This window comes from Ammospiza caudacuta, chromosome 6 (assembly GCF_027887145.1).
Source record: "Ammospiza caudacuta isolate bAmmCau1 chromosome 6, bAmmCau1.pri, whole genome shotgun sequence".
NCBI lineage: Eukaryota > Metazoa > Chordata > Aves > Passeriformes > Passerellidae > Ammospiza > Ammospiza caudacuta.
In genome coordinates, this window is record NC_080598.1 from 19,817,499 (window position 1) to 19,843,377 (window position 25,879).

At 39.7% G+C, this 25,879-nt stretch overlaps 1 protein-coding gene across 2 annotated transcripts in view; it reads left to right on the forward strand.

Moving 5' to 3' along the window:
- Positions 1-25,879, forward strand: part of MOB2 (MOB kinase activator 2) — a 108,598-nt gene that overhangs the window by 47,847 nt on the left and 34,872 nt on the right. Inside the window, exon 1 of one of the 2 annotated variants that reach the window (XM_058806641.1) lies at positions 6,700-6,801. The exons of the other annotated variant lie outside the window; for it this stretch is intronic. Within the exon in view, the coding sequence (XP_058662624.1) occupies positions 6,764-6,801 (38 nt within the window). The 5' untranslated portion in view covers positions 6,700-6,763. Of the gene's footprint in view, positions 1-6,699; positions 6,802-25,879 lie in introns of those variants that run through there. 2 annotated transcript variants of the gene reach the window in all.

Here is a 25,879-nt window from a genome sequence, read left to right on the forward strand (position 1 = left end):
CCACCCCCAGTTCCCACACACAATTCCTTAGGTCAAAGCCAGCCATATTTCATGGGTGCAGAAGTGTTCCTTTGTTGAGATTTGTACTGCATACTGAAGTGCAGAGAGCTCATCAGTGTGTGCCTTACCAACAGACCCTTCTGAATTAGGAACTGCAAAAGAACCACTTACTGGCTGCCAGATTTGTCCTTATTGACAGCTGTAAATGTTGAATTCATTGAATAGATAATTTAGTTTATAATACTTGGCAGTAAGCATCTGTATCAGCAGTCTGAATTTGGGATTGAAGTAAATTTCCTTTACCCTCGAGTGAGAGGGGCATTCCAGAATCCCTACAGTGAGTCTGTGCAGAAGCAAGGGTAGTAATTGAAGAGATGAATGAATCTCTCAGGGTGCTGAGGAGGATGTGCAGGACCAAGCTCATGATCAAGTTTAAAAGGAGATTCAGTGTGAGGACCTGGTACTTTTAATTTGTTTCAATTTAAATCTATTACAGTGACCGAGCACATATTGTATACCTGTTTTACTCACCTATGTATGGCATGTGATCTGTTTTATCAAACTCACATATGTGTTATCCATTTTATTTCCTGATATCTCTTGTATTTAATGACTTGTTCTGTATTTGACCAAAATTACAACCTTTTTTTAGTATTTAAAGAATTTTCCTTACTTTACTTTCTTGAGGGTTCTCTATAGAGAAAAGTTTTGCTTGTTGGATATGAGGTTTTTATATTGAATCTAAGTACTGTTTCATTATTAACAAAACCAATCCAGCTTTAAACTTTTTTAGTTGAAATACTGCTTGTAGCTTTTATCACCTTAGTGTAAGACCACTTGGCTAAATTAAAAGAAAAAGGAAAGGATAAAAGGAAAGAAGCCAGTTGTGCCATAGAAAATGTGACTAGTTTTCTTTCTGCTTGTTTTGTAGGCTTCAGGGATTTCTATGTGCCTGATCATGTTTAATTTTAGCTGAAGTCTCTTTCTCAGAAATGTCTCTCCTGTTCTCCCTCTGTGGTACTTCCACACTTCTCCTGGATTGTATCATTAGCTAAATTTTGCAGCAGAGACTTTTATACCGCCTGGGACTGGTTGGGTGGAGCATGTTGGTAACTCATACAGTTCTTTCCTCTTCTTGGGCTGAAGGGGCAGTGCCTGCTCTAAATTACCTGCTTGCTGCTCTTGCCAAGAACATCAATCTTCTCTTACTATTTTTTATGTAACTTTATGAGCCTTCCTTTGAGATGCTCAGAGTTTTGGAGGCTGAACTGAATGGGGGTCTTCATGCTCTGCAGCCCTTTGCCAGAGTTCTATAAATACCTGCTGTCCCCGTGCCCATCTCTGTGAATCAGGGCAGCCTTCACCTCCCACTAAAGCATTTCTTTTGCCACAGCAGTTTTGTTAACCCTGTGTAAGGACCTATCTCTAACACCAAAACTAATTGCTGAATTCTGCCCAGCTGCTTCTGTTTTTAAAACCTAAAAATCATTTAAAGTAAATTGAGGAGAATGCACTCGAGTACCGTGAAGTCCAGTAACAAACTTCACATTATGTTAACTCTTTTGGCTGGCCCTTCCAAAGAGCAATGTCTGTGTTCCTTTGCTCCAAGCTCATCTCCCAGAAACTGCCCCAAGTGGGGAATCAAAGCAGGCAGTGTGCCAGAGGTTTGTGTTTCAGACAGTTTGGCACACACTGAAAGCTTGGTCTTTCCTGTATTAAGCCATGGGCAGATGTCCACTAAGAATGATTAGGCAAAATTTATATAAAGGCCTTGTAAAATGGTGTGTGTGTTTTCCTTTCTTTTTTTCCCTTCGTCCCCTATCCTCTTACTTGAGACACTTTGTGTGGGTGTGTATTTTTTTCTAAATTTATAAGCCCTGGCTTTTGCCCTGGTCCGGTAGAAAGCACTCCCCCACCCTTTTCCGTTTCCAGGCGGATTGCTGCTCTGTTATTACAGCTCTGTAACTTTCTCCAGCACTGTCCTCCTTTGCTTATTATAAACAGCTTGCAATAACCCCTTCAGTGCTGCTGGCATTTTTGCTTTAAATCAGGACTGCCTATTTTATTCATTATAAAAAGCAAACTAAAACAAAAATCTTGTCCTCAAAAGCAGATTAAAGACTTCTCCCCTGTTATGGCTTTCTCTTTGGTTATAGGAAATTTATTACAGCTTTTATTTGTATATTGATCATTGTAGTGTCCTCATACAGGGCTTTTTGCTTGCTTTCTTTTCAATACTAAGCCAAAATCTCCAGTGTAATGGGATTTCTTTACAAGTTTGGCAAAGAAATCTCTTCAGCTCTGAAGCTGAGGCAGCACTATCTTCACGTGCCAAATGAATCAGAAGAATTTGGGGATAACATTTACATCTAGCTGTCTTAGAGTCAGATTTCCTGTTCTGCTTCTCCTCTTTTACTTTTTCATTCCCTATCAAGCAACAATTGATAGTGATGTGTAAGATCTCTGTTCCTCTAATATCAGTGTAAATTAAGGCTTAATTATGTAAGTATTTAGGTAGAAGTAAGTGAACGTGGCTGACCACTGTTTGGTGTAGTGCTGGAAGTGTATAATCAGCCCAGAAAAGCAGCCTTAAATTTGTTCTTTGTAACAATTCAGTACTTCATTGGTTATCTTGGGAATTAACTTGGACAGTCCTTAAATACAAGTTATGATGGAAGACAGTAGAAAACAAGGTTAAGCATTAAGTTAGTGGGTATTTTCCAGGAGAAAGAGAGTAAATTGTTTCTTCAGTAGTCAAATAGACAAATTCAAGTAGAATTTTCAAAAGAGGACAAACAATACACCTATAAAATAATAATAAATATACTGTAGAAGTAACATTTTAACACTTGTGCAAACCTTGGCTCTGGCAAATAAGGTACATATGGGCACTCTGTCTCCTCTCTTTCCTGACCAGATGCAGAAAACTGAGGTTGCTAGTGAATATTTCTTTTTAAATGTAGAATGATGTTTCATTCATATGCAAAGTTCTCCCTGGATGAATAATTAAGCTCTGAGTGTACTGTAAGTCTGTCCAAGTAGTGGAGGACTGGCTTTTCTCTTCTGAACTCAGCCTTTTACTTAACATGTACATTTCCTTATTAAATGGGAATTTATTTAATAGGAATTGAAATAGATCTTTTAATGATGTTTTCAGAGCTCAGAGTAGCTGGGACATGGTTGAAAATGGTAAATCATCCATGCTAATTTATGTTATCTAATGAACTGGTCTTTGAGCTAATGTCCAGAATAACTAGGCCAAATGGTGCTGTTGAAATTCCCCTTGGAAGCAGAGCAGTAATTGGATGAATGTTTAGCCTGTGAACAAAAAAATCCATGCTAAAGTTTATGGATTCTGCTTGGGAAAGGGAATGAAAGCGAAGTGGGCTGTACAAACACTTTATTTGTCAGAAGGGATCTTAAGGAGACATAAAGATGTTTTCCCTTCTCCCAAGTGCCTTCACCACAGTGAGGATGATTCAGCTTGTGTATGGTCTCTGGAATGCCTACGTGTAGGGAGAGAGGAGAGGATTTCTTTAGGTGCAGCTAATTGAAATACTGTAGGAGATAATGTCTGTAGCACATTGCCTCACCATGGAGTTGCCTATTTAGCGAGTTTATCATCTTTATGTTGACTGAAAATAAGGGTTTTTTTAATCTCTGTGAACAAAACACATTTCTGCAGATGAGCTCTCTCAAGCAGGAATTCATTGTTTCTGAAGTGGTTGTGTTGGCACATAGGCTTAGCTGTGTTCCTGTGGTAAGTTCTTTTGTCCATGATAGCATTTTGGGATCCCAGCATCGATGTGGCTGACTCCGGCACTGATTGGACAGTTTATATTTAGTTGCTGGTTTCCTATAATAGTTTTCAGATGGAGATGTTAAAGAACACATACCCTAGTGCTGCTGTAATCCTGAAAGAGAATGGGGGAGTGAAAAATAAAAAAAGGAATTTATGTCCTTCTGCAGAAGGACAAGCCCCACTGTTTTTTTACCAAAAAAAACCAGCATCTGCTTTCAGCAGCAGAATTCTGAAATTAATTTTTAAAAAATTAGGTAGCCAGTGAAAGCAAAATGCTCATAAAATTCATGGATTAATCACTTAAATTTTGTCTCCAGAAAGGCACTTTAAAAAAATCTGTGGAATGGTCACTTTTTATTATTATTAAAAAAAAAAATATGATTCTCCAGTTTATAATAGTCAATTGCTGTTAAGTAATAGTTATCAGACACTACCTCATGACAGCTCCCATGTTCCATATTGCTGGTGTACCTGCAATGCAAATCAGTAGATACCCAAAGAAAGCCCAGTGTCATATATGATTCAATTATACTGTCAGATGTATCTTTTATTTCCAGTAAAGCTGCAAACATACCAGAGCCTGCATTTTACTCTGAGCCTGGATTTAAGGTGACCTCTCTAAAATCCTATATTCCAAGAAGAAAATTGACTAAAAGTTTTCATCTGAGATGGGTTTGCAGAGCATTTAGAAATGATCTTTATGTAGCATATTTGATTTATTAACTTTACTTTTATTTTTTTAATTTTCTAAATAATTAGCAAAATAAGTCATCCTAGTTTACTTTGATAAGCTTCCAAGAATGTGTCTGTGCTTTACTCAGCACTGGTGGGTAGCTGGCTGCCTGCAGGGACCTGACTTCGAGCTGTTCTGTGGTGATAGGAAAATCTTGAGGGACAGTGGGGCCTGACCATAGCAACTGGAATAATCATAGTGCCAGCCAGTACAGAGGTAGGGACCTTGTAAAGCTGAGGAGAACATGAGGTATCATTCTCTCCCAGAATGTATAGGATAAAGACAGAGTGCTGCCACCACTGTGCTTGTAATGTGCTGGACCTGTTTGGAGTGCTGGCCCCTCTGACTTATTTTGAGGAGGAAATTCTAAAGCTTGCTCTAGTCTGGTTTGACTTGAGCTGGTTTGTGTCATGATTACACAGCACAATTAAATTTTTTTTCTAGCAGCTAGAACTGGGAGCAAATCATAGGACGGTAGGGATGAGAGTCACCTGCAGAAGTCACCCAGTCAGTCCCCAGCTCTGGAGCAAAGTCATCTCAAAGGCCTGCAATAATGCAGGCTCTGTGATCTGTTCCCATATTTAAAACCCAAATACACATACCAAGCAAAATAATCCTAACCCGCTCTGTTTCTTGCTTAATTCAAATGCCTTTGTGATGGACAGAGCAGGAAGAACATTTTGTTTTCTTTACATTCTTGGAAGGTGTTGTGTTGTTTTTCTCCCTCAGTTTTCTCATCTGTAAGACAGATAATGTTCTCTATGCTCTCTGAACTCCACCTAATTCTACACCTGCCTTCAACGAGTGCCATGGGTTGAGCACAGTGCTCCAGATTAGGCCAGATGCTGAGAATTTGTCCTGTAGATGCAGCATGTTTGTACAGCTCAGTCTCATTGCCTTTTATCAGCAGGACCACATTGATATCTTCAGCCTATAATTCAGTGTAACTTTTTCTCTCAACATTTGTGATCTATAGTCCCTTTACAGGTATTCTTGGTTACACCTAGCTGTATAATCTGAGGCACCTATAAAGAATTAAAGTAATTCTCCTTTTTTTAGGCTGGTTTTCTATAGCTATTAAACAACTTCAGATAAAAATGCAGCTTGACAAGCATACTGTCTTTAGACATTTGAGCCATTCAAATGGCTCGAGAATAAGAATAACATTTTACTTGGGCCAGAGTTCTATGGGATTGATTGCTTCTGCTTTTTAGGTAGTGAATATTTAATCTTTATATTTGTCTAGTGTGCAGTTTTCCCATATCCTAAAGCAGTTTCACCTGGGCCACAAGTGATGGTCACTTCAACATCCATTGATAAAAATATTTCTTGTGTGATTTATTACTTAAGTCGCTGTTGATCTGCTCACAGGCAGTAAATGATCAACAGCTACCTGGAGTGATTTTTGCATTGTGTAGACTCAGGCTGTGCAGCTGCTTGGTTCACAGCTATCAGGGTGAGCAGGAGGGGGAGGAAAGCAGCCTCATCAGAGGCACTGCAGTGCTGTGATTTATGCAGGGCAGCTTGCCCCACACTGGACTGCTAGAGGATATTTTTCCCTGCAGCATTCGAGCGTGAATTTAGATCTGCCTGTTTTTAACCTGCTACAAGGAAAATAAGCATTTTAACCACTCATCATATGTCCCTTTGCACAGGTGTAATTTCTAGCTTGATACTGGGAGGAGAAAAAAAAAAAAAACAACCCCAAACAAAAATGCTGAGTACTAGTTATCTAGCGCTTCTTGTTTAGTTGCCTTGTGCTCCAAGGGTAGTGCTTGAGTAATAGTTGCAGCAGGGCTGGTGAGCAGGAGGGAACAGATCTGAAGCTGCTTTCAGGCTATTCAGAAGAAGAGCAGCTCACTGATAAACTACAGCTTTCTACAAAATTTATTCTTGCGTGTGCAAGGAGAGCTCTAGGTACTTGATAAAAAACTCCTCTGAGTTTTTGCTGCTTTTCCTTAGCAGGATCCAAGGTTTTGTGAGAGGTGCTTTGGGGAGATTTTACACCTCCAGACTCCTGTTTGGCTGCAGGCAGTTTCCTCTGGGCTTCCTGCTCAGTGGCTCTGGTGGTGGTTTTGCATTGTTCCCCACTGATGACTCAGGGAAAACAGGAAAGCAATCCCCTGGTGAACAAAAAGCGCAACCACCAAACAGGTGCCTGTATTCTGGTGTTGCAGAGGACAAACCACCTCATTCTGGACTTTTTCCTAAGATTCTTATCTGCAAGTATGAGACTCAGGAGGAATGGGTCATACACGCTGAACGGGTAAGAAACAGCCTGCATCCTCTTTTGAAACTTCATCATTAAACCACGTGAAAACAGAAGCCTTTATTTCCCTCTCCAGTGACGGGGTACATGAAATAATGGCCATGTCTTTTGTCTCACAAAGAACAGAGGATCACAGAGTAGGAAATGTGCAGCTTATTTAGCTTTGTTTTCTTCTGCATCTTGTTAGGTTTGCTTTTATAGTGCGTGCATTTGGTGGGGGCAGGTTGGAGTTGTCCATATGGTAAAATGAGATGGATCCGCTCAGTAAAGCCATAAAACATTAGGAACTCTGTGATTCCTGAAGAAGTGCCTGTAGTAATTATTTTAAATATTTTCCAGCTTTTAGTACAAAAAAGAGCTAGACTTATTAAATGTGATGCTCCCTGATGTGGAATGCAAATTACTTTAAATTTCACCAGTCTGAAAAATTAGTTGAAGTTTTTGCTACTTGAAACTACTGCTCTGAGTTACTTTACTAGCTTTATGGTTTTAAAAGTACTGATTTTATTTCTCTCTGATTGCTGTTACATCTTCTCAGTAATACAGAATACACCATAACTGCAAAGATGATAATGAATTAAATATTCCTTGTTCAAAGAATTTTATGAAAATTGAAAAGAGAGAATTTTCAGGTGATTGGGTTTTTAAAAATAATTGTGTTTGATTTTTATTAAAGCAGATTCTTGTGTGTCTTCATAGGATGTAAGTTTTATTTCTGAGCACAGCTTAGCTGGTCTGAAGAGGCCTTGTACTTCCACTGTGCAGTGGTGACTGTTTGCTTGCAGCTGGCAGGTGACTTGACAAATGAAGAAAGTTGTTAATCTTGGAGTGTCACTTTCCTTAGCTGCCTTTAGCCCTCTGCAATGAGTGAGTGCTGAGGTAAGTGCTGCATGGTGCAGCTCCTGCAAAGCCCAGATGTGTTTTGGATGTGCTTCAGAGTACAGGTATGCAGACTAAGCCCACAGTGCCTTAGACTCACTGTCCATGCTGCAGCCCAGTGGCAGCCTCTGCACAGGAGAGGCAGATCCCAGCCCAGATGGGTGAGGAATACTTGGGCAGTGTTGGTCATCTGGACTGCTCTGGTTTTTGCCTGCACTGGTTTGCCCAATGCAGCTTAGAAGGATCTTTTGCTTTGCCACAGTATGTTTACATTTGATTTTTAAAAAATCCAAAATTTGATTTGAATTAGGTTTTTCTTAATGTCAAAGTAGATGGGTGTTAACATCTTTGTGACACACCCTTAACATTTTTTAATGACTGTAATAAAAATTACATTATCCATTATCCAACTGCATACAAGATCAAACATAATTGAAAGTTACTATCTTACAGTGCTTGGTTTTAAGCTGATAAACTTGTCCCTCAGTGGATTGGGTTTGCAGTAGAGAGAGGCTAAGAATATATTCTAGTTAACTTGGCTTTTTTGCAGATGTTTGTGACCTTTGAGAGATTATCTTAGAGAGACAATTAAGAAATGATGCTGAAAAGCAAAAGGCAATGGATATTGTTTATTTTAAATTATTTTTTTCAGACTTTAGTTACAAGAAGTACAATCTTTCATTGATTTGAGTTTTATTAAAAATGCATGGTATAGGACTTCAGGGAAATGTATTGTGCAAGATCGCCCTGTGCATCTGTTGTGCCTTGTTGTAACTTGCAAGGTGATGCATAATCTTCGTAAGGAATTTCACTTGTTGTGGCCCAGTGTGTACCTGGCATTACATTTTACAGTGAGCATTTAACTGGAAGTGTTGTATTACAGTGAGTAAAACCAGAGGCACCCAAATGCTTGCATGAAGAAGCAGCTTCAGCTGTGAGTTTGTGGGAGACTTCAATATTATCTGATTCTAACATGCTGATCTGCTTTACTTTATTAAACAACAGATGCTGAGGAGTTGATTTATCTAATTAAAGAAATTCCTTTTATGTTTATCTCTTGCCTAGATGGTTTAATAATGCAAGGTAATGGAAAAAGAGCTTCAAGTATGTTTTCCTGTTTAGCCTAAACTTTTGCCATGTCAGCAGAAAAGCTTGTTTTGATCTTGAAGGGTTTTTGTTTGGGACAGCATGTTCCACTTGTCAGGTGGGGAGGTACCCTGTTGTGCAGGTCACTTGAGGAGAGGGGAGCTCATTGGGGTGGAGTGTTGGAGGGCAGATAGTTACTGTGGGAGTGCTTTTTACACTGCCATGCATGAAACTTTATCATAAAAAACAAACCAAAAAAAGAATTAAAAACACACGCACAAAAAAATTCTAAAACAAAACAACAGCAAACCAAACAAAAAACCTGAAACAAACAAACAAAAAACTGAAAAGACCCCAAAACTGTCCCCAAAGCTAAACAAGAATACAGGGAGTAGTAAACAAGGATGTTGTAGCTAAAGTCATCATCATAATAATTTTTTTTCATTGGATATGATTTGCTCAGGCTCTGATTGCAGTTGTAAACTCATAAAGGGGGAGATTGCAAGGGGAGCTAAGATACTTGAGGATATTTTCCAACCTAATACAGCAAAAAGCCTCCCCTGCCTCGCTTTTCTGCTGTTTCATTGCACCTCATTTGACACTGTACAGGATTCAGTAAAGGAAACATAAACAGGAAACACAACTAAAATCCAGAGTTTCACTTAGAAGCAGTGATTTATAGGTATTCTGTGAGCAGGTCTCACTGGACATGGGCATGTTTGCTCTTGCTTGTTGAAATGGGTAATTGTTAGGCTTGTGGAGAGAGAGGGATCTGGTGCTGAGATTCATCAGAGGACACTGAGTTAGAAGACCCACTTTATCTTGCTGAGACCGAGGTAGAAATCTTACCTGCCAGCATCTCTTTAGCCATGTTGTTAAGTCAGCTTTGCTGTTGTGTGCTATCCTGCCCTGTGCTGATTGTATTTCTTTGCATTGCAAAGTTTCTTTGTATAAATGATCTCTTTTGAAGGTCATCTTAGCTTGGGAGATATTCCTTTATTTGCTTGGTGCTGTGTTGTGACACAGTGACACTGAAAAATGCACTGGCACTGTAAGCATTGCAGCATCAATTTTTTTTCTCTTTGCAATCGCTATTTTTTCTTTTGTCTTCTCTTGACCCTTTATCATTTGGAATTAATGATGCTCTGTATAAGTCTTTGCAGGCTGTTAGGGTGTCAAATAACAAATATTGTTTACTACACATTTATTTCCCCCTTTTTCTCCTAATGACTTGAGTTTAAGGAAGGGTATAAATCCAAGTATGCATTTCACAAGATATGACCTCAACACAGCTTGAACTTTGGTCCCAAGTCAAATTTCCTGTGTACAGGCCTGTGCATTCGTATAAGCTTCACAGTGGTCACACAGAGCTGTGTCCTCCTGGTGTCCCTGCACAAAGGCCATGCCCTCTGCAGGAAGGCTTTGCTGCAGTGCTCAGTAGATTGTCCAGCTGTACAAGTGACAGCTGGCAGCTTGCTGCCTTCCCTTCCAATAGCATAGGGAATTCTGACCTACAGCCTACAGGGTGAAAATTGCACCCACACTGGCCTTTCTGATGACCCTGACCAGAGAGCCACGTGGTGATTCTCTTCTGCTTGTCATGGTCGTTTTGACAAGGCCAAGTGAACCACATTTGGTCTGAAAGTTCAGGTTCAGAAGCTTGTCAACAAATTATTGGCTATTAAATCTGAGCAATAATCTCTGCAACTCATGCACAGTGGCCATCCCAAACCTGTGGTGATGGAACTGAACTGCATGTGCAAGAGACTATTTGCTGAAACAAATGTGTACAACAATTTTAAACGTTTAAATGTTAATTAAATAATTTTTATCTTCTCATCATTGCCCTACCTGACTCTCCGCTGTTGAATAACTGCTGTGTGGCATGTTTTCCTGGGACATTAAGTGTCAAAAGAACATTACTAGATCATGCTTTCAGAGATTTGGTGGAGGTGAAAGCTTTGAAAATGCAGCATTTGCAGTTTAGCATCTCAGTGCCTGTGCTGCTGAGGAGCCCTTGCTCAATTTTCTCAAAAAGTCTGTGTTTACCTTGTGACGTTGTTGCATCAGTGTTTCACATGAGAGTTCAAATAGTTGGGCACCTCCCCTCTGCTCAGTACTGCCCTGGGCCCGTGGAAAAAATGTTCTGAGTTCCACTCTGCATGGAAGGGATTTTCTTTTCTGCATTCATCTCAGGTCTGTGTGTACATGAAGGTGATTATATCTTATCACAGTCAGAACTAACCATTGCTTTGAAACAAATTCAAGTTGGATGGGGACAAAATACTTTGGAATATCTTAATGATTAATGGATGCTCACTGACTAATAAAAAATATTGTTGGCCCCAAGATGTTTGCTCTTTTCCAAGCCACTGCTTTAAATTAATGACTTTTGATTTTGAGCCAAGTACTGAAATTGAAAAAGAATTTGTTTTTCTTGTGTGCTTCCGTCTTGTACTGACGTAAAGCAAGCCAAGGAGAGAAAGTAGTATCTTATGTTTGTTTTGCCCAAAAAAGTAGAAATGGGAAAGAACATAGTAAGTCTGCTTCAGAAGGCCTTTTTATTAAGCCTCATTGCAACTGCAGGAAAAATATCTTTGAAGGATGTGACAAACAGCTCATGAAAGCTCGCTGGAATAGCTCGTCTGGCAGATGGAGGTAGTATGAACACCCAAATATCTTATCTGAAGAGAAACAGCTGTTTGAACTTCTTTACAGTCCTCCCAAATTACCACATTTTCTGTCATGAAAAAAAGGGGAAATCTAAGGGTAGCAGTACAGACTGTTATCCTTGGAAAGCACAGCACAAATGTATCAGATTAGGGCCAAAAACGTAGATTATCCACTCCAAGGTTTTTTTTTGATTGGGAATCCATTTTTGGAGAGTAATCTTTAGAATGCTTTATGGCTGTATCAGAAAATTCAAGCCAAGGTACAAAATGCCAGCCCTCCTGGCTGAGCTCTGCCTGCTATCTTAGTACTTCCTTGGTCAGCTGTAGCCCTCTCATCATTTGTAACTTAGTTACAGCTTTACCCCTACACTTTCTGAAGCTGACAGTGATCTTCATTCCTGTGCCTCAGTTACAAAGTGAGATGGCTTCTTATATGTCACAGAATGCCTTATTTTGCTGCTTTTTGGAGCAGGAGGGTTGCTGCAGTGTATGCAGGGATGGTGTTTGGATGTAGACGTGTAAGGCAGCTCTGACTGCTGGGTGTGTAGAGGGAGAGCAGCCCCTGAGGACAAGCAAAATGTGGCAAATACTCTCATGCTATAAACAGCAGAAGTTTCCTTTATAGAACACACTGCTCAAGTCTCCCACTCACTCCCCTGCATCCCATGTCTGCCATTCCATAACTGCACAGTGACACTGCCAAAGGATGGGGACAGGATTCCAGCCTCACACCGTGTCCCACACACAGGAAAGGTTTCTGGCTCTTCCTGACCACTGCTGCCCTGCTGTGCTGGGAAGGTTCATTCCTACAGGCTCTGGCTCCTGTGCTCTGCCCATTTGTTTTCCTGTTGGCTCCACTGCAGGAACAGTATGGAGAGGTTATGGAGCCATCAAAAGCTGGGGAAAGAGGGTGATGATGGATGCAAGGGCCTTGAAAGCAAACAGCAGGACTGACAGTAGCCTCCCTGTCACCCTGTGGTGACTATAGCTTACCATTTGCAGCAATTCCATGACATTTTGGCATTATTTATGCATCCTGGGCACTCCTGCTACTGTCCACTTTACTCTATGTTTGCTAAGTTTGAAATACAGTGCAAAATACCAAACCACTTCTAGAATTGTAATTGTAGATCTTTGAGTAAATACTCACCTTCAGGAATGGTGGTTGTTTCATAGAAAGTTGGGAGGGTTTTTTTCCCCCTTTAAACTATTTAAACTATTCAGGTTGAGAAAATTGTAGAAAATAGTAGTTTGTAGAAAGCTGGAGGTTGTTCAGCCTGGAGAAGAGAAGGTTGTGTGGAGAATTCACAGCAGCTTTCCAGTATGTGAAGGGAGCCTACAGGGAAGCAGGAGAGGGATGCTGCTTTACCAGGAACTGTAGTAAGGGGTTCAAACTGGAAGAGAGGAAATTCTCTGCTGTGAGGTGGTGAGGCACTGGAACAGTTTATGGGGAGGTTGTGGATACCCCATCCTTGGCAGTGTTCAAGGCCAGATTGGATGGGGCTCTCAGGAACCTGGTCCAGTGGGAGGTTCCCTGCCCATTGCAGGGGGGTTGGAACTGGATGACCTTTAAGGTCCCTTCCAACCCAAACCATCCTGTGATTCCATTGCCCTTTATATTCAGCCTAGCTGTGCACGCAGGACTTCTCCTACAACACAAGATTTATGATCTCACATGTGTTTTCTTTGGAAATTTTTTTGCATGCGTGAGCATTCAAAAGTAGTTTAAGCATTTTTTTATTTGCTTACAATGTATGTGTAAAGGCTTAAACTGCAAGCCTTATATGGGGAAAGTATTATAAATGTAATGCTTCTAAATAAAAGATTTCATTAGAACTTGCACTGTGAGTCATTTGTGTTATATTAATAGTGTTATTCCCAAATATGGATTTGGAACTGGGCCTTCTTCATGGTGAATACTGCAGATGACTTACAGAAAATAAGTATTTACATTAAATATCAAACTTTTTGGGAGGAGTAACCTTTTTGTCAGCCATTTATACAGATCACTGGGCATATAGTGTAAAATAATTTTATAATGTAGTTCTGAAACTGCAGAACTCTCTGACAGTTGATACTTTAGTGTCATATTAGAAAAGTTTTTGTTTTGTTTTTTTAATATGAAAAAGTGATTAAGACTCAGGCTGTGGCACAGAAGTATGCTCATTTTGATATATATTCTTAAAAGTAGCCTGATCAGTTTGTCTCCCAACTTTTGGAAATATTTAAATCAAAGAACAACCTATAGGAATATATGTTCATTCTCACAGCTTATCTACATGTAGCTAACAGCAACTTAATGGATATTTTATAAGTCTCTCTCAGAAGCAAAGATTTAATTCAGAACTCCAGAATGTGTTCTTGCAGGCCTTGTGTGTGTGTATTCTTCCCTCCCTTTATTTTTTTCTTTTTTTTTTTTTAATCCCCACATAGTGTATGTGTTTACTTAATGGGAATGTCTCACCTCTTGATATAAAACAGTGTTGTCACACAAATTCAAGAGAACTGTCAAGTCTTGCTCTTACACAGAATCTCAGTTGGTAGGAAGTGCTCACCTTAGGATTTGAGTATTGCAAAGATGTTCCATTAACAATCTGGGGCCAGAACAGGGAACAGCTAAACACTTCAGATGCCTAATTTTTAAAAAATTTTTGGCATCTTCTCTGCCACCTCCCTCTGTCCCTACAAGTAAACTGCTTTCTGGAGTATGTACTGTGGTTAGAGCTTGTAGTGAAAGTTGTATGCTGGGTAAGAAGTGCCCACTAAAACTGGCCATATAATTATCTGTTTTACACCAGAACCAAATAACAGCCAAATTTATAGCTCATTAGTAATAACTAGGAGCAATAAATTAACTGTCAGCTTTTATACAGTTACTGTGAATTGCAGATACAAGAGCTTGAAATGCACTGGACAGTTTACTTCTGCTTCTTCCCCCTAAGATGCTTTGAGGACTGGAGGCTTTTAATGGGTTGTTGCTGTGAAAGAATACTGAATAATTGTATTAAATGTAGCCATTTAAAAAGCATTTTTCAGTGAGTTCAGACTTTCCATTAAAAGAGAATGGGAGCATGCTTTCTTCCCATGCCCACTGTCAAACCATACCTAAAATAACGATGATGTAAATTAAAGTTTGTTTCCTTGTAGCTGTCTTGAGGGGACTTGAATATGGCCCCCCCTTTAAACTAAGGAAGAAAAAGCAAAACCAAAACCTGCTAATGACTTTTTAAAAGTCTCCAATTCCCAGGGCTGTGTCCTGCCAACAATGCAGCACACACCATCACTGTGCTTAGTGCTGCCAGCTTAGCTAAAAGAAGATGGGAGTTCTTTCACTTCATCCACGTGGGCGAGAACAACAGTGATGCCACTGGGTGCTAAGGATTGGGAATCTCAGGCATTGGCAAGAGGCTCCTGCTGAATGGGAGGGCGAAGCAGCACCACTGCTGCTGCCTCTGTGCCTCTTGGGTTTATTGGTTTGGGTGCTTTATTTCACAGCTGTCATGCAGCTACATTGCTCAAAGGTGTTGAACACATTATTTTTCAAGACAAGTGTTTGCCTTCTCAGTCAGTTTTAATTATGGATGTATTCAAGATACAGTAACAAGGCATTTTCTCTGGGGCATTTAATCATTTTTTCATTATAATTTGATTTCATGGAGCTTGTGAGAGGATTTTTGTAATGAGTGATGGCTCACAGAGGTATTATGCAGACTACATATTTAAATAATTTTATGGGGTTAAGTGCGGTGTTTTGTAATATGCTCAAGACACTGTACTTAGGGTTACTTAAAAAAACAACAACAACTATTTTTTTGTAAGCTCTAAAAGGCAGTTGAGTCTGACCTTGACAAGCACAAGTTTAGGTACGTGTGTAGGAACTGAAAGTAATCAGATTTTTTTGCAGGTTCATTTAATGTTTTCACTAAATAAAATAATTTCTCAATGGCTGAATTATAACTTTTGAAAAAAGAGAGGTGGATTTCCATCCAGATTAGCACTGTAATACTCAGTAGTCTGGATGTTAGGTGCTTCCTGTGTAGGTGAGTAACATCTCAAACTTAGTATGTGATGCAATCAAGCTATTTTAGGCCTTTTTTTGGGGGTAGCTTGTAATAAATAGTGTCAAACCAACATCTTGGTGTTTTTTGCTAGTGGAGAACTTTCTTTTCTGTTCATACTAATTCTTTTACTGTTACTGAACGTGTTCCTGATGCATATTTGATCAACAAGATCTGTCCTTTCAAACACAGATTTATTAACGAGTGACCTTCCTAGAAAACCCACACATATTTCTGTCCTGATGATTTTTTTTCCCTGAGCTAAAGACAATATTACTACTGATTTATGGTTTCTGAAGTGGAGGTGTAGAATTTTCCTGTGCTCTAGAGAGCTGTATTCTCCGCTTCAAACAGCATACTTTGTAAAACATGGATAAAAATGTCTAGCCACTTTATAAGGCTCATAAGAACGAATGAACTTGTACAGTTATTGAAAAAGGCATTTATTTACATTTGTCACATTTATGTAAAGGAAAATAAAGTCTGTGCAAGGGTCTCACCACCTGAAAACTCAGGTAAAAATAACCGATTTTTACATTTATGGGTAAGTCTGCGTTAAATATAAATACATTTGAAAACAGCAGCACCAGGGTGAGTAAACATTAGTAAGCCCAGCCATCCTGTCGCTTACCTTACAATAATTACTGGTCTGCATTTGAAGAACAAATGTTAATGTTGCCAAACTCCACCTTTTTCCTGCCCAGTCTGTATGTGGGAGAGTCTTTATAAGAATGTGTTTCCTGTTTCCCAGACAAGGGAGGAGAAAAATGTGTTTTCTCCCTGTTCTGGAACACAAAAGCCAGCAGGCAGTGACTGGGTGCCCACGGCAGCTGCTGAGCACGAGCCTTGGGCAGCTGCAGCCCCTTCTTCCACTGCCCATCCCATCAGCATCTGCTGGCACAGTTGTATCAGACAGAAACCAGCCCAGAGGTGACAAAGAGCTGGATGTGTGGTTTTTATTAGGCCACTTCGACCCAGGCTTTGAAACATAGAAAGATTGTAATTATTTTCCTCCTTTTCTTCCAGGCTCTTGTCCCAAATCCCATGTTTTCAGTTTTATGGGTTAGTTTTTGTCACAGGCTATTAAACTTGAGAGTAAGTTTTATAAAGAGCAGTGGCAGAGCAGGAACATGTGCTTAAGCCACATAGAAAAGTAACTGTAGCCCTCCCAGACTGCAATCCTTATAAATTTGTAAGGACAGTAAAAATGTACAGGAGAGCAACAGAATGGTTCTTCTGATTTGGAAGGATATCTAGGTGTGGCAATCACATTTCTCCAAAACCAAGTCAATTAGTTTAGATTTTAACATCTATGCCAATCGTGTCCCATATTCTGTGAACAAGAGTAGCTTCAGCCTTTCCCACCTTAAATTTTGAACATTACTCTGATTTCAGCATTTCAATTTAAAATAGTACAAATTGAGGCTGCTGTGTTTTAAAGTCGAATCCACTGCTATGGTGTTTACAAAAATAAATTTTACTTTTTTGGAGTCAATTTCAACCAAGTTAGGGTTCACATCTCTTCTTGATGCTCTCCTTTTAAGTAAAAAAAAACCATAATTTTTCTCTCTGGTGGTGAATTGTGCAGTCGATGCAGTATGTGATCAACAGATGGAGTCACAATGGTCAGCTATGGGGCAAATAAGAGTGTGTCACTGTGTATGAGAGAAGTCCTATGAATAAGCTCTCCTAAAAATGGTCCAAGAAAAGTAAGGGTTTGGGTTTTTCAGAATGTGGTTTTGGAATCATCAGTTCCCATTTTTCTGTTTTGCTCTGGAAAGGAGTTATGTCATGTGTAAGTTTGCTCAGGCCGCTAGCATTTACACTGACTATAGGAGTTCTGAAGAACTTTTGGTGGGAGGGAGAATGTCTCTTAGTGTTTTGGAGCAATTTAGTGGACTGAATAAATAAATTGAGCTTTTTATATTCTACATGTATTGGAAATCTGGATAGGATAATAAGTTTTCAACTTTGCTACCATGGCACTCTTAATAGGAAATAAAAAGCATGAATTTCCACTTCTGTATGCACAGAACAGTTTATCAGTAGTAAACATCATAGTAAATCTGATAAATATAAATACTAAATCTGTTCTGTAGCATGAGTAAGTATAATGATGAGGCAGTTTGTGTTACAAACTATGTTGCAATACAGGTTAAATATTTTTATTGTCACGTTCTTGAAAACTAATAGTAATTTGTCTGCTCCCCTGTAAGTGCATACTGGGATATGGCAATGCAATTTCAAAATAGACAGCTCTCTGAGGATTAAAAAAATACTTAGAAAGTGTTTCAGACCATGCTTCATCTCATACGTAATAGGAATGTAACTCCCTAGTTGTCCCAAATACATTCTTCAGATTTCTACACCTTTCAACTTAATGCTCAGGCCCGATTTTCTTTATTTTTACTGCTTAGTGTTCCTTCAGACGGTGGTCAGAAAACTGCAAGACTGTGAGGAGATTCTTGTTTTTTGGTAATCTTCAGCCATGGTGAGCCACAGCCAGGGTGTTTTCTCACAGTGCTCTGACACATGAGTGAGCACTGAACAGCTCTGCCAGCCTTCTATTTCTCCAAGTGTTTTCCTGTGATCTGGAGCACTTCTGACTTCCTCCAACAGCAGTACTTAACACCATGTCCTGGCACCTTGGGACAATGGTAGCTGGGTGTGCTTTTGCTCTGTATATGGTCTTATCGCTCTCATTTATGGGAACTGATGTAGTTGCCCACGCTGGGCACTACATCTTTGCCAATTCTTTGCAAGGATTTCACTCAATTTCACTCCTAGGCCTTAAAGCATGGAATATGAATCAGGTTTTGTTTCCCTCTGTCCATTCAGCCAATTTTTGAACAGCATTGTAGCTTCTGGATTATTTAATATTTGTATGTGTACAGAGCAGATGTTTGCTGCCTTCATGGAAATACAAGGCTGTTTGTGAAGGGTTACACAAGTAGAACAAATGCCAAGCTGCTGAGCTGTTTCTCCCTGCCAGTCTGTTTCTCTTAAGCAACAGTCTGCTAATAGAAGTTGTACAAAAGCACATGTCTACAGTACAGGAGGAAAATCTGGCTTCCTTTGTTGCATGGTGAGAGAGCACAGGCTTTCAAGTTTTGCTGGAAACTGATTGTCTGGAATTAGAAATGAGGTGGTAAATGAAGTCCTGGAGAGGGTGAACTGCAGCTTTCACTTTTTGTAGAGGTGTAACACGTTGAAGTTTGGAAATGTCTGCAAGTTCTGACTTGCATAAGCCTTGGGTTTCTCATCCATCAAGTAGCTCAGTGATATTGAGTATATGGAGTGTGTTTATGGGGAGGGTGAGGGTGGGTCATGTTTTTCAGCAAGTTCAGGTATGGTTGGTTATCTTTCCTGAGTTCTGCACATTAAAGTAGCATTTTTTAAAGTGAGACAATGAACAGTATTGAAGGAATCAGGGGGCATGACTTACTTTGGGCTCTCTCACTGCTACACTCCAAATATGTTCCTTGTAAGGGATGGGAGAAGGCATTTTCCTTTCTGAGCATAAGAAAGGGAGAATAAGGAAGGCAGTGGAGACAGTGGGCAGTAAAGTGGAGCTGAATGGCTTTCCATGCTAATGGTCAGATTAGCAGATGAGAAGACACAACTCATTCAAGTTTTAAGGCTGTATCATGTTCTCCCTTGGGTCAGATAATTTGGCTCAAATCAATAACTGCTTTTTGCTCAAGGGTATTCAAAGATAACAGTAGAATCAGCACAGTGATAATTCTATATGGAAGGATGATATAACATTTTTGCTATGTGCTCTTCATTTGTTTCTTACAACCTAATTTTGAATGACCATCCTGTGGCTTCTATCCCTTTGGTTGTGGGTGAGAAAGGGAAGAAAAAAGGGGATTAAAAGAAAAACAGTATTTTCTTTTCTCCGTGAGGTTTTTAATCAAAGGTAGCATAACCCATGGTGATGATGAAATTATTCTAATTGCTACTAAGCTGATTAAATATTTATAAAACAAGAGTTATATTTATAGCTCTTCTTTCTGGATAATGTAAATAAGTTGATGATTTAATAGCTTTTTCTTTCCTTGATTAAATAATGAGAAGTAGCATTCTTTCTGTTGACTTGGGATGTGAATATTCTCTGAACTTCTAAATGTTAGAAACTTAAAACATTTACAGCTTGCAACAGGTTATTTAATTTTTTGGGGAATGGAGATCCAGATGCAATTTAGTGTGCTTGTTCATCTCTATTAAGATTTTAGGAGAGATCCAGATCTCTTGAGCAATTATGCTTTCACTGTTTTGAGTAGGCACTTCAATACCTTCTAAATTAGAAAGGTTGAAAAGACCTGCAGTATTTAAAGACTGGGGAAAAAGCTTTCTGAGAATGAGGCATAAGGAGATTTTTTAAAAAATGACTCAGAAGATCAAGAGGTGAATATAATATCTAACTAATGTAGTTTAAAGAAAGGGAGAAGAAAGCTGTAACAGAGAAAGGATGGCAATTATAATTGGAAATACGAATGTTAAAATAAGGAGGTTTCAGATATTCAAAAGATGTGTGGCCTTAACAATAGATGTGATCAGGCATTGAAACAAACTACTGCAAAAATCTCTGCTTTTTCTTCCTTGTCAGATACAAAAGTTGAAGCCAGATGCCTTTTTGGGAGGTGTGCTTTAGCTAATAGAGCTTTGGGTTCGCCCCAGGGGTAACTAGATGGAAGGCAGACAAGAACTGAAGGCTGGTTCTGACCCCAGAACCACTCTGGTTGCTGTGGTATGCTGGCATAAAGTGTAGCTGAGCATCCCCAGGTGTGGGAGCTCAGTCTGTGGCCTGGACCTGATTGCCCAAGGGCTCCTGGAAAGAGCCTCTGGACATGGGGCGGCCACCCTGCCTTGGCTGCCATCCTCTGTGGGCTCCTGAGCAGCAGGCAGGTGGCTGCAGCATCCCCTGCACGTGCAGGACTTTTGATTTGTGCAATCCCAGTCAATCAGGCTTTTCAGGGAAGCATTGGGCAGGTTCTGTGGTGGAGGAGCCTGCCATGCCACTGGAGGAAACGTGTGAATCACTGGGTGGAAAAGTTGGGTGTTACCCGTGTAAGTCTTGTCACCGCTCCAAATGTCTCCTGGCGTTGTTGGTTGGGGTATGAAGAAGGTTTTTGAGGGTACACCTGCACTGGAACAAAGTCAAGTGTACTTATTGGCAAAATGTGTTTATTTTACCAGTATAGCTTGTTTTACTTGGACAGCTCAGAGGCATGGGTGAGAGGTGACTCTAAAACGTGTGTGCAGAGCACAGGTTTCCTCAGAAGTGCTGTGTCTGCAGTAGCAGCTCTTTGCTACCTTGCTTTATTGATGTAGGCAAAATACCTTCTTCAGTCAAAAGTGTGTTTTCATTGTGAAATAATCACAATATGTAAGCTGTAAAAACCATAGTGGGGACACAACTTTTGATTTTATCTATGAGGTTAAAACAGATCAACTCAACCACAAGAAGGGGCATGCAATGCTGACTGTACCTGACAGATCTTGTCTCTATATGAATTTTAAGCTAAGTCTTGCACATTTTGTCTTGTCTTGAAAACTGCTGTCCCCCAACAAATCATTATTGGTGAAGACAAAGCAATAGCCACGTGAGGTGAAAGCTCAGAGGAGTTGTGCAGTACCTGCTTGTTGCTACCAGAGGAATCCATGCTACTGGCTGTTTAAAAGATAAAGTTTTGTCTGGGGAGGTTTGTTTTCCAGAGGACTCTCTGAATCCTTGGACAGTGAAGCATAGTTACTCCTCCATTTTCTTTGGACTGGGAAGTGAACATCTTCCTTTAACCCTAGACATTCCCTCTTGCATCAGGCACACAAAAAGGATTCTGTGGTCTGTGGAGAGGCCTGGGGTTACAGGGCACTGGGTGTCTGTCCCTGCCTGGGCTGGCAGCAGGATGTGACTTCTCACTGGTATTACTTCTGTCTGTGCTGTGTTTTGATATGCACCCACACTGTGATGGGTATGAATACTGACTTCAGCTAGGTGGGTCTTTTTTCATTTTCTTTATGAATTTATTCATAGGAAAAGACAAGAAACAACATCCCTCATACAAGAATCACTATACAAGCACTATAGCTCTGATTAAGTTCCAAATATGCATGAACACCTTGCATATGCAAACAAAGCAAAGCCTAATTTGTGGAATAAAATATTTTACTACTTTCAGAAACAGCAGTAGCGATGTTTTGAATATTGTGTCATTAAAAGCAACAAGTATATTGTTTCATGATAAAAGAATTATTTTTAAAAATTTCATTTAGTTGACCATTTGTTCTTTGTATAAAAATGGAGCATGTATTGGGGAGAAAATAAGGAATTTATTTTACCCTGTAGAGTTAGTTAGAATACCATGCCCTTTTTGTTCTAACACTAAGCCTGTAGGGGAACATTTGGGAGCAGAATATATTGTCTTTTAGCACCCTTCAGGCCAAGAAATGAAAAACTGAATTCCAACATATAATCAGTCAGATGCTTGAATGTGGACTCAGTATACCAATGTTAGCTTTTGAGCTGCTTAATTCTTAGCTGTTGTGTCTTTTCTTTTAATGTGACTTGCTCAGGTGTGGAATTGGCTGACTTTTTGTCAGAGATAGGTCTAGGATTAAAGTTATATAAGGCTGTATCTGTTCAGAGGAAATTTGCATGGTTCATACTTCTGGTCAACATTGGAAGAGCTTGTAAAGTTTTGATGATATTTGCAATAATCTGCTATATTTTAGTTTTGCTGCTTCTGGTTAGCAGCAAACCAGTTAGCAGCGATCCTATTAATACATCCTATTTATGCTTTTTGTCAGCTGTGCACACATTCATTTTATCAAAACATCAGGAGAATCCTTGACACACTTCTTCTGTTCAATACACATTTAGAAGTGAATTCTTTTACAGAAGTTTTAAGGTTTATTTTTTAAATCAGCATGCCAGTACAAAAAGTTTAGGCAACTGTGGTAAAGACAAGGAAAAATAACAGTGAAGAAAGCTGAAGGGGAAAATTTAATATCTGTTTCATAACATTAATAAAAATAAAGCTACTGTAATGAAAAATAGCTGTTCCTTTACTAAAGACAATGGAAAGATTGATGGTGCTGCCCAAGTCCGGGTGTGTACGTGTTTATGTAATGTGGGAAAAATTTTCTGACAAACTAAGAACAGTGGTTACACGTTTGCCCTCTTGGTAGTATTCTAGTCATGATGCAATTCTCAGCAAAATACACTATAATTATACAGGGAAGTTGCTATTTGCATAGTAGAACACTGTGTATTTTCCCCAGTTTCAAACAATTTTTAGAGCAGAACGTTGAAAGGGAAAGGTTCACCTACTGTGTGTTGGAGCACATCTCCTTGATGCACATAGTGTTCCTTCAAAGTGTAGAAGCAGCTCAAGATGCAGGGTGAATACATCTCCTAGTGTTCACTTTCCCCTCCCCAGTGAGAAGCCTAGAAAAATGTGAAAATACTTTAAAGTACTGTTATCACTGAATTTAGGTATAATTTATATATATTTATGTATATATGTATCTCCTTTACCTGCCTGTACGTCCTGGCAGTAACACTGGAGCTTTTGTGCCTCTTCCTAGTCATGAAGCAATTTTCATCAGACATTTCCAAAAGATGTCTTTGCTATGTTCACAGTAATGGTATTTCTCAGTTAAATAGGAATTACAGTAGTTTGACATAATTACCCATTGATCCCTGTAGTCTCAGTACATATTGGTATTGACAATGCTTACTGAAAGCAAGTAGTTTAGGAAAAGTATGCAAAGCAAGAAATGCAAAATGTAGATTATAGTAATCTCTTTGGTTTTGGCTGTAGAACTGGGGAAGAGACTTATTTGGCAAAGTTCATACAGAATACATACAGAGTACATACAGAATGTCTTGGTAGACACAGTGGTATCCTGTCCTCAGTTTCTGTCCAGTACCTTAAGTGTGACTTTTCTTTTGTCTGAAGGCAGGCAAGGCTAATTTTCTTACTGCATTACTAAAACATGACAAATGGCAATCTTGTCTAACCAGAACAGCGAAGCTTTTCTGTCAGCCAGCGCTTTTGTTTCCTAGTAAATAAACATTCATTCAGGTGTTGTAATGGACTATGGGGGGAAAGGTGAAAATGTAGCCATGGAACAAATTCTAGGCAAAATGGAGATTCAAAGGAAGACAGCATCAGAAAAGCCTCCTATACACCAGTATAGCTCAATGACAGATGTGTGCTTAAGGTGTTAATTTAAACCCCTGTCTCTCCATGACTGGCTTAAACTGAGGGATATTCCATTGTATATTCTAACTTCTTCCTTGATCAGGTGAGAGTTGGGTTGATTTCCTTTATTTTATGTTGTTTCAGCAGTGCAAGCCTGTCACAGTAATAAATACTTGTGTCATGTAGAGTGATAATTTAACTGAAGTTTGGAAGGCAATTCTGTTATAAGTAGACCCTTTCATGACCTCTGTAAGCTTCCAGGACATTCACTTTAAAAAACAGCTCTCAAATATTCTGAGCCTACAATGGAAACCTCTGATGGTTTGAGATAATTCAAGTACTTCTGTTTTGTATTGTCTTTGTATAAAGAAGTGATGTTTTTGACAATTTTTCCCCTTTTTGGTGGTCTACTGCCATGATTTCCCTCAGTGGCTTAGCTTGCTTTTGGAGAAATGTTAGTTAGAAACAATGAACAAGATACAACCCAACAGTCCTGTGCACACAAGCTTTTTTTATTCTACCAGCTCCTCATTAAACTAGGCCAGTGCACTTCCAGAATACATTAGTGCAGAGCCTGAAAAAACACTTATGGCAGCTTTAACCTTATATTGTATTATTCTGCCACTCTTTGTCCAAATCTGTCCAGAATTTATAGGAGAGGGTTGGTCTCAAGGCCATATATTATCATGTTGGGTTTTGTAAAATGCTGGAAGTTCTATATCATCAAAGTATTCAAATCAAATGGGTAAGTGAATAGCTTCAAAGCCATTTTCTTCTTCAGAAAATCAGAGCATTAAAACTTCAGGCTGTATTTGTGTAAGAAGTTTTAGGAAAACACCAAGCAAACTACTCATGCTATGCAGTTTTGTGTGACTATAGCTACATAAGTATTTATTTCCCACATGCTCTCTTGCAGACACAGCCAAGACTCTGCTGTGAGGGTGTTACAGGTTCTCATGTACAAGGTTTTTAATATAACCAAGTGTCCGGAATTGTCCTAGAAAACATCAGGGTTTTTTCCCCCAGTAAATTTGCACATCTCTCATTTAGCATGCTGAATAAGAATTGTAAATGTTTTCAGATGGCTTGAAATACTTAGCAGTGTTTGAGGTTTGAGGATTCCTCAAAGGCAAGATCTTCACGCTTTTACTTCCACAACTGTTTTGAAACAGCAGCAGTGAAACTTGAGCTGTGCCAAAGCTGGGGTGTGTGTGCATGTGTGTGTGTGGATCCCAGTGATCCCAGTGTCCATGTCCAGCACTCACCTTGGCTGGCAGGCTGATCCCAGTGTCCATGTCCAGCACACACCTTGGCTGGCAGGCTGATCAGTCCATGTCCAGCACACACCTTGGCTGGCAGGCTGATCAGTCCATGTCCAGCACTCACCTTGGCTGGCAGGCTGATCAGTCCATGTCCAGCACACACCTTGGTTGCAGGCTGGCCAAACAGGTTTTACTGGGAGATGGCCCCTCCTCCAGGCTGAGCTGCCCAGCACAAACACTGCTGGTACTCAGCCTTTGCTGAGCGCCGGCTGGAACCTTCTTCCCCACAATCATAAATCTGAACTATTTCAGCTTGTAGCTCAGGAACTTTATGACATTGTTTATGTGGCTAAATCTGTGCTCTGGACCTGAGCAGTGTTACGAAATCAAATTAGCTTGGATGAAGCATCTCGGTGTTGAGTATGGAATGCAAATTTGCACTGGTCTGGGCGTGAAGCAAGTTAATTTTGTGACGTCTGGATTTTGTGGTCCTGCTCTTCAGAAGTTGTAGCTAAGGAGTTATTCTGTAAATGCCAGGAATTACAACAAATAGTTTCTCATTACATAATGTAAGTTGTGTGTGTTATATTTTGTAATGCATGCCTGGGGAAAAATCTCATAGAATAAATTTCATGCTTATTTCATGAATTGTTTTTTCCTTGTGCTGTCATCTAAATGTGGCATTACCAGATAAAATCATTTACTGTACTGAAATGAAGCCATTCTTAGCACCAAAAAGGAGGGAAACTTTTATTTCCTTTGTGTCTCTCCATCTGTCTGGGAAAACTGTGCAAGTTCACTCCCAGCATCTCCCTTTTTTCCTTCTGTGCCTTTCCCACCCAAGTATAGATAGTCCTGACCAATAACACTGCTGGCACAGATACCCTCCTTTCCTGTGCTGATTA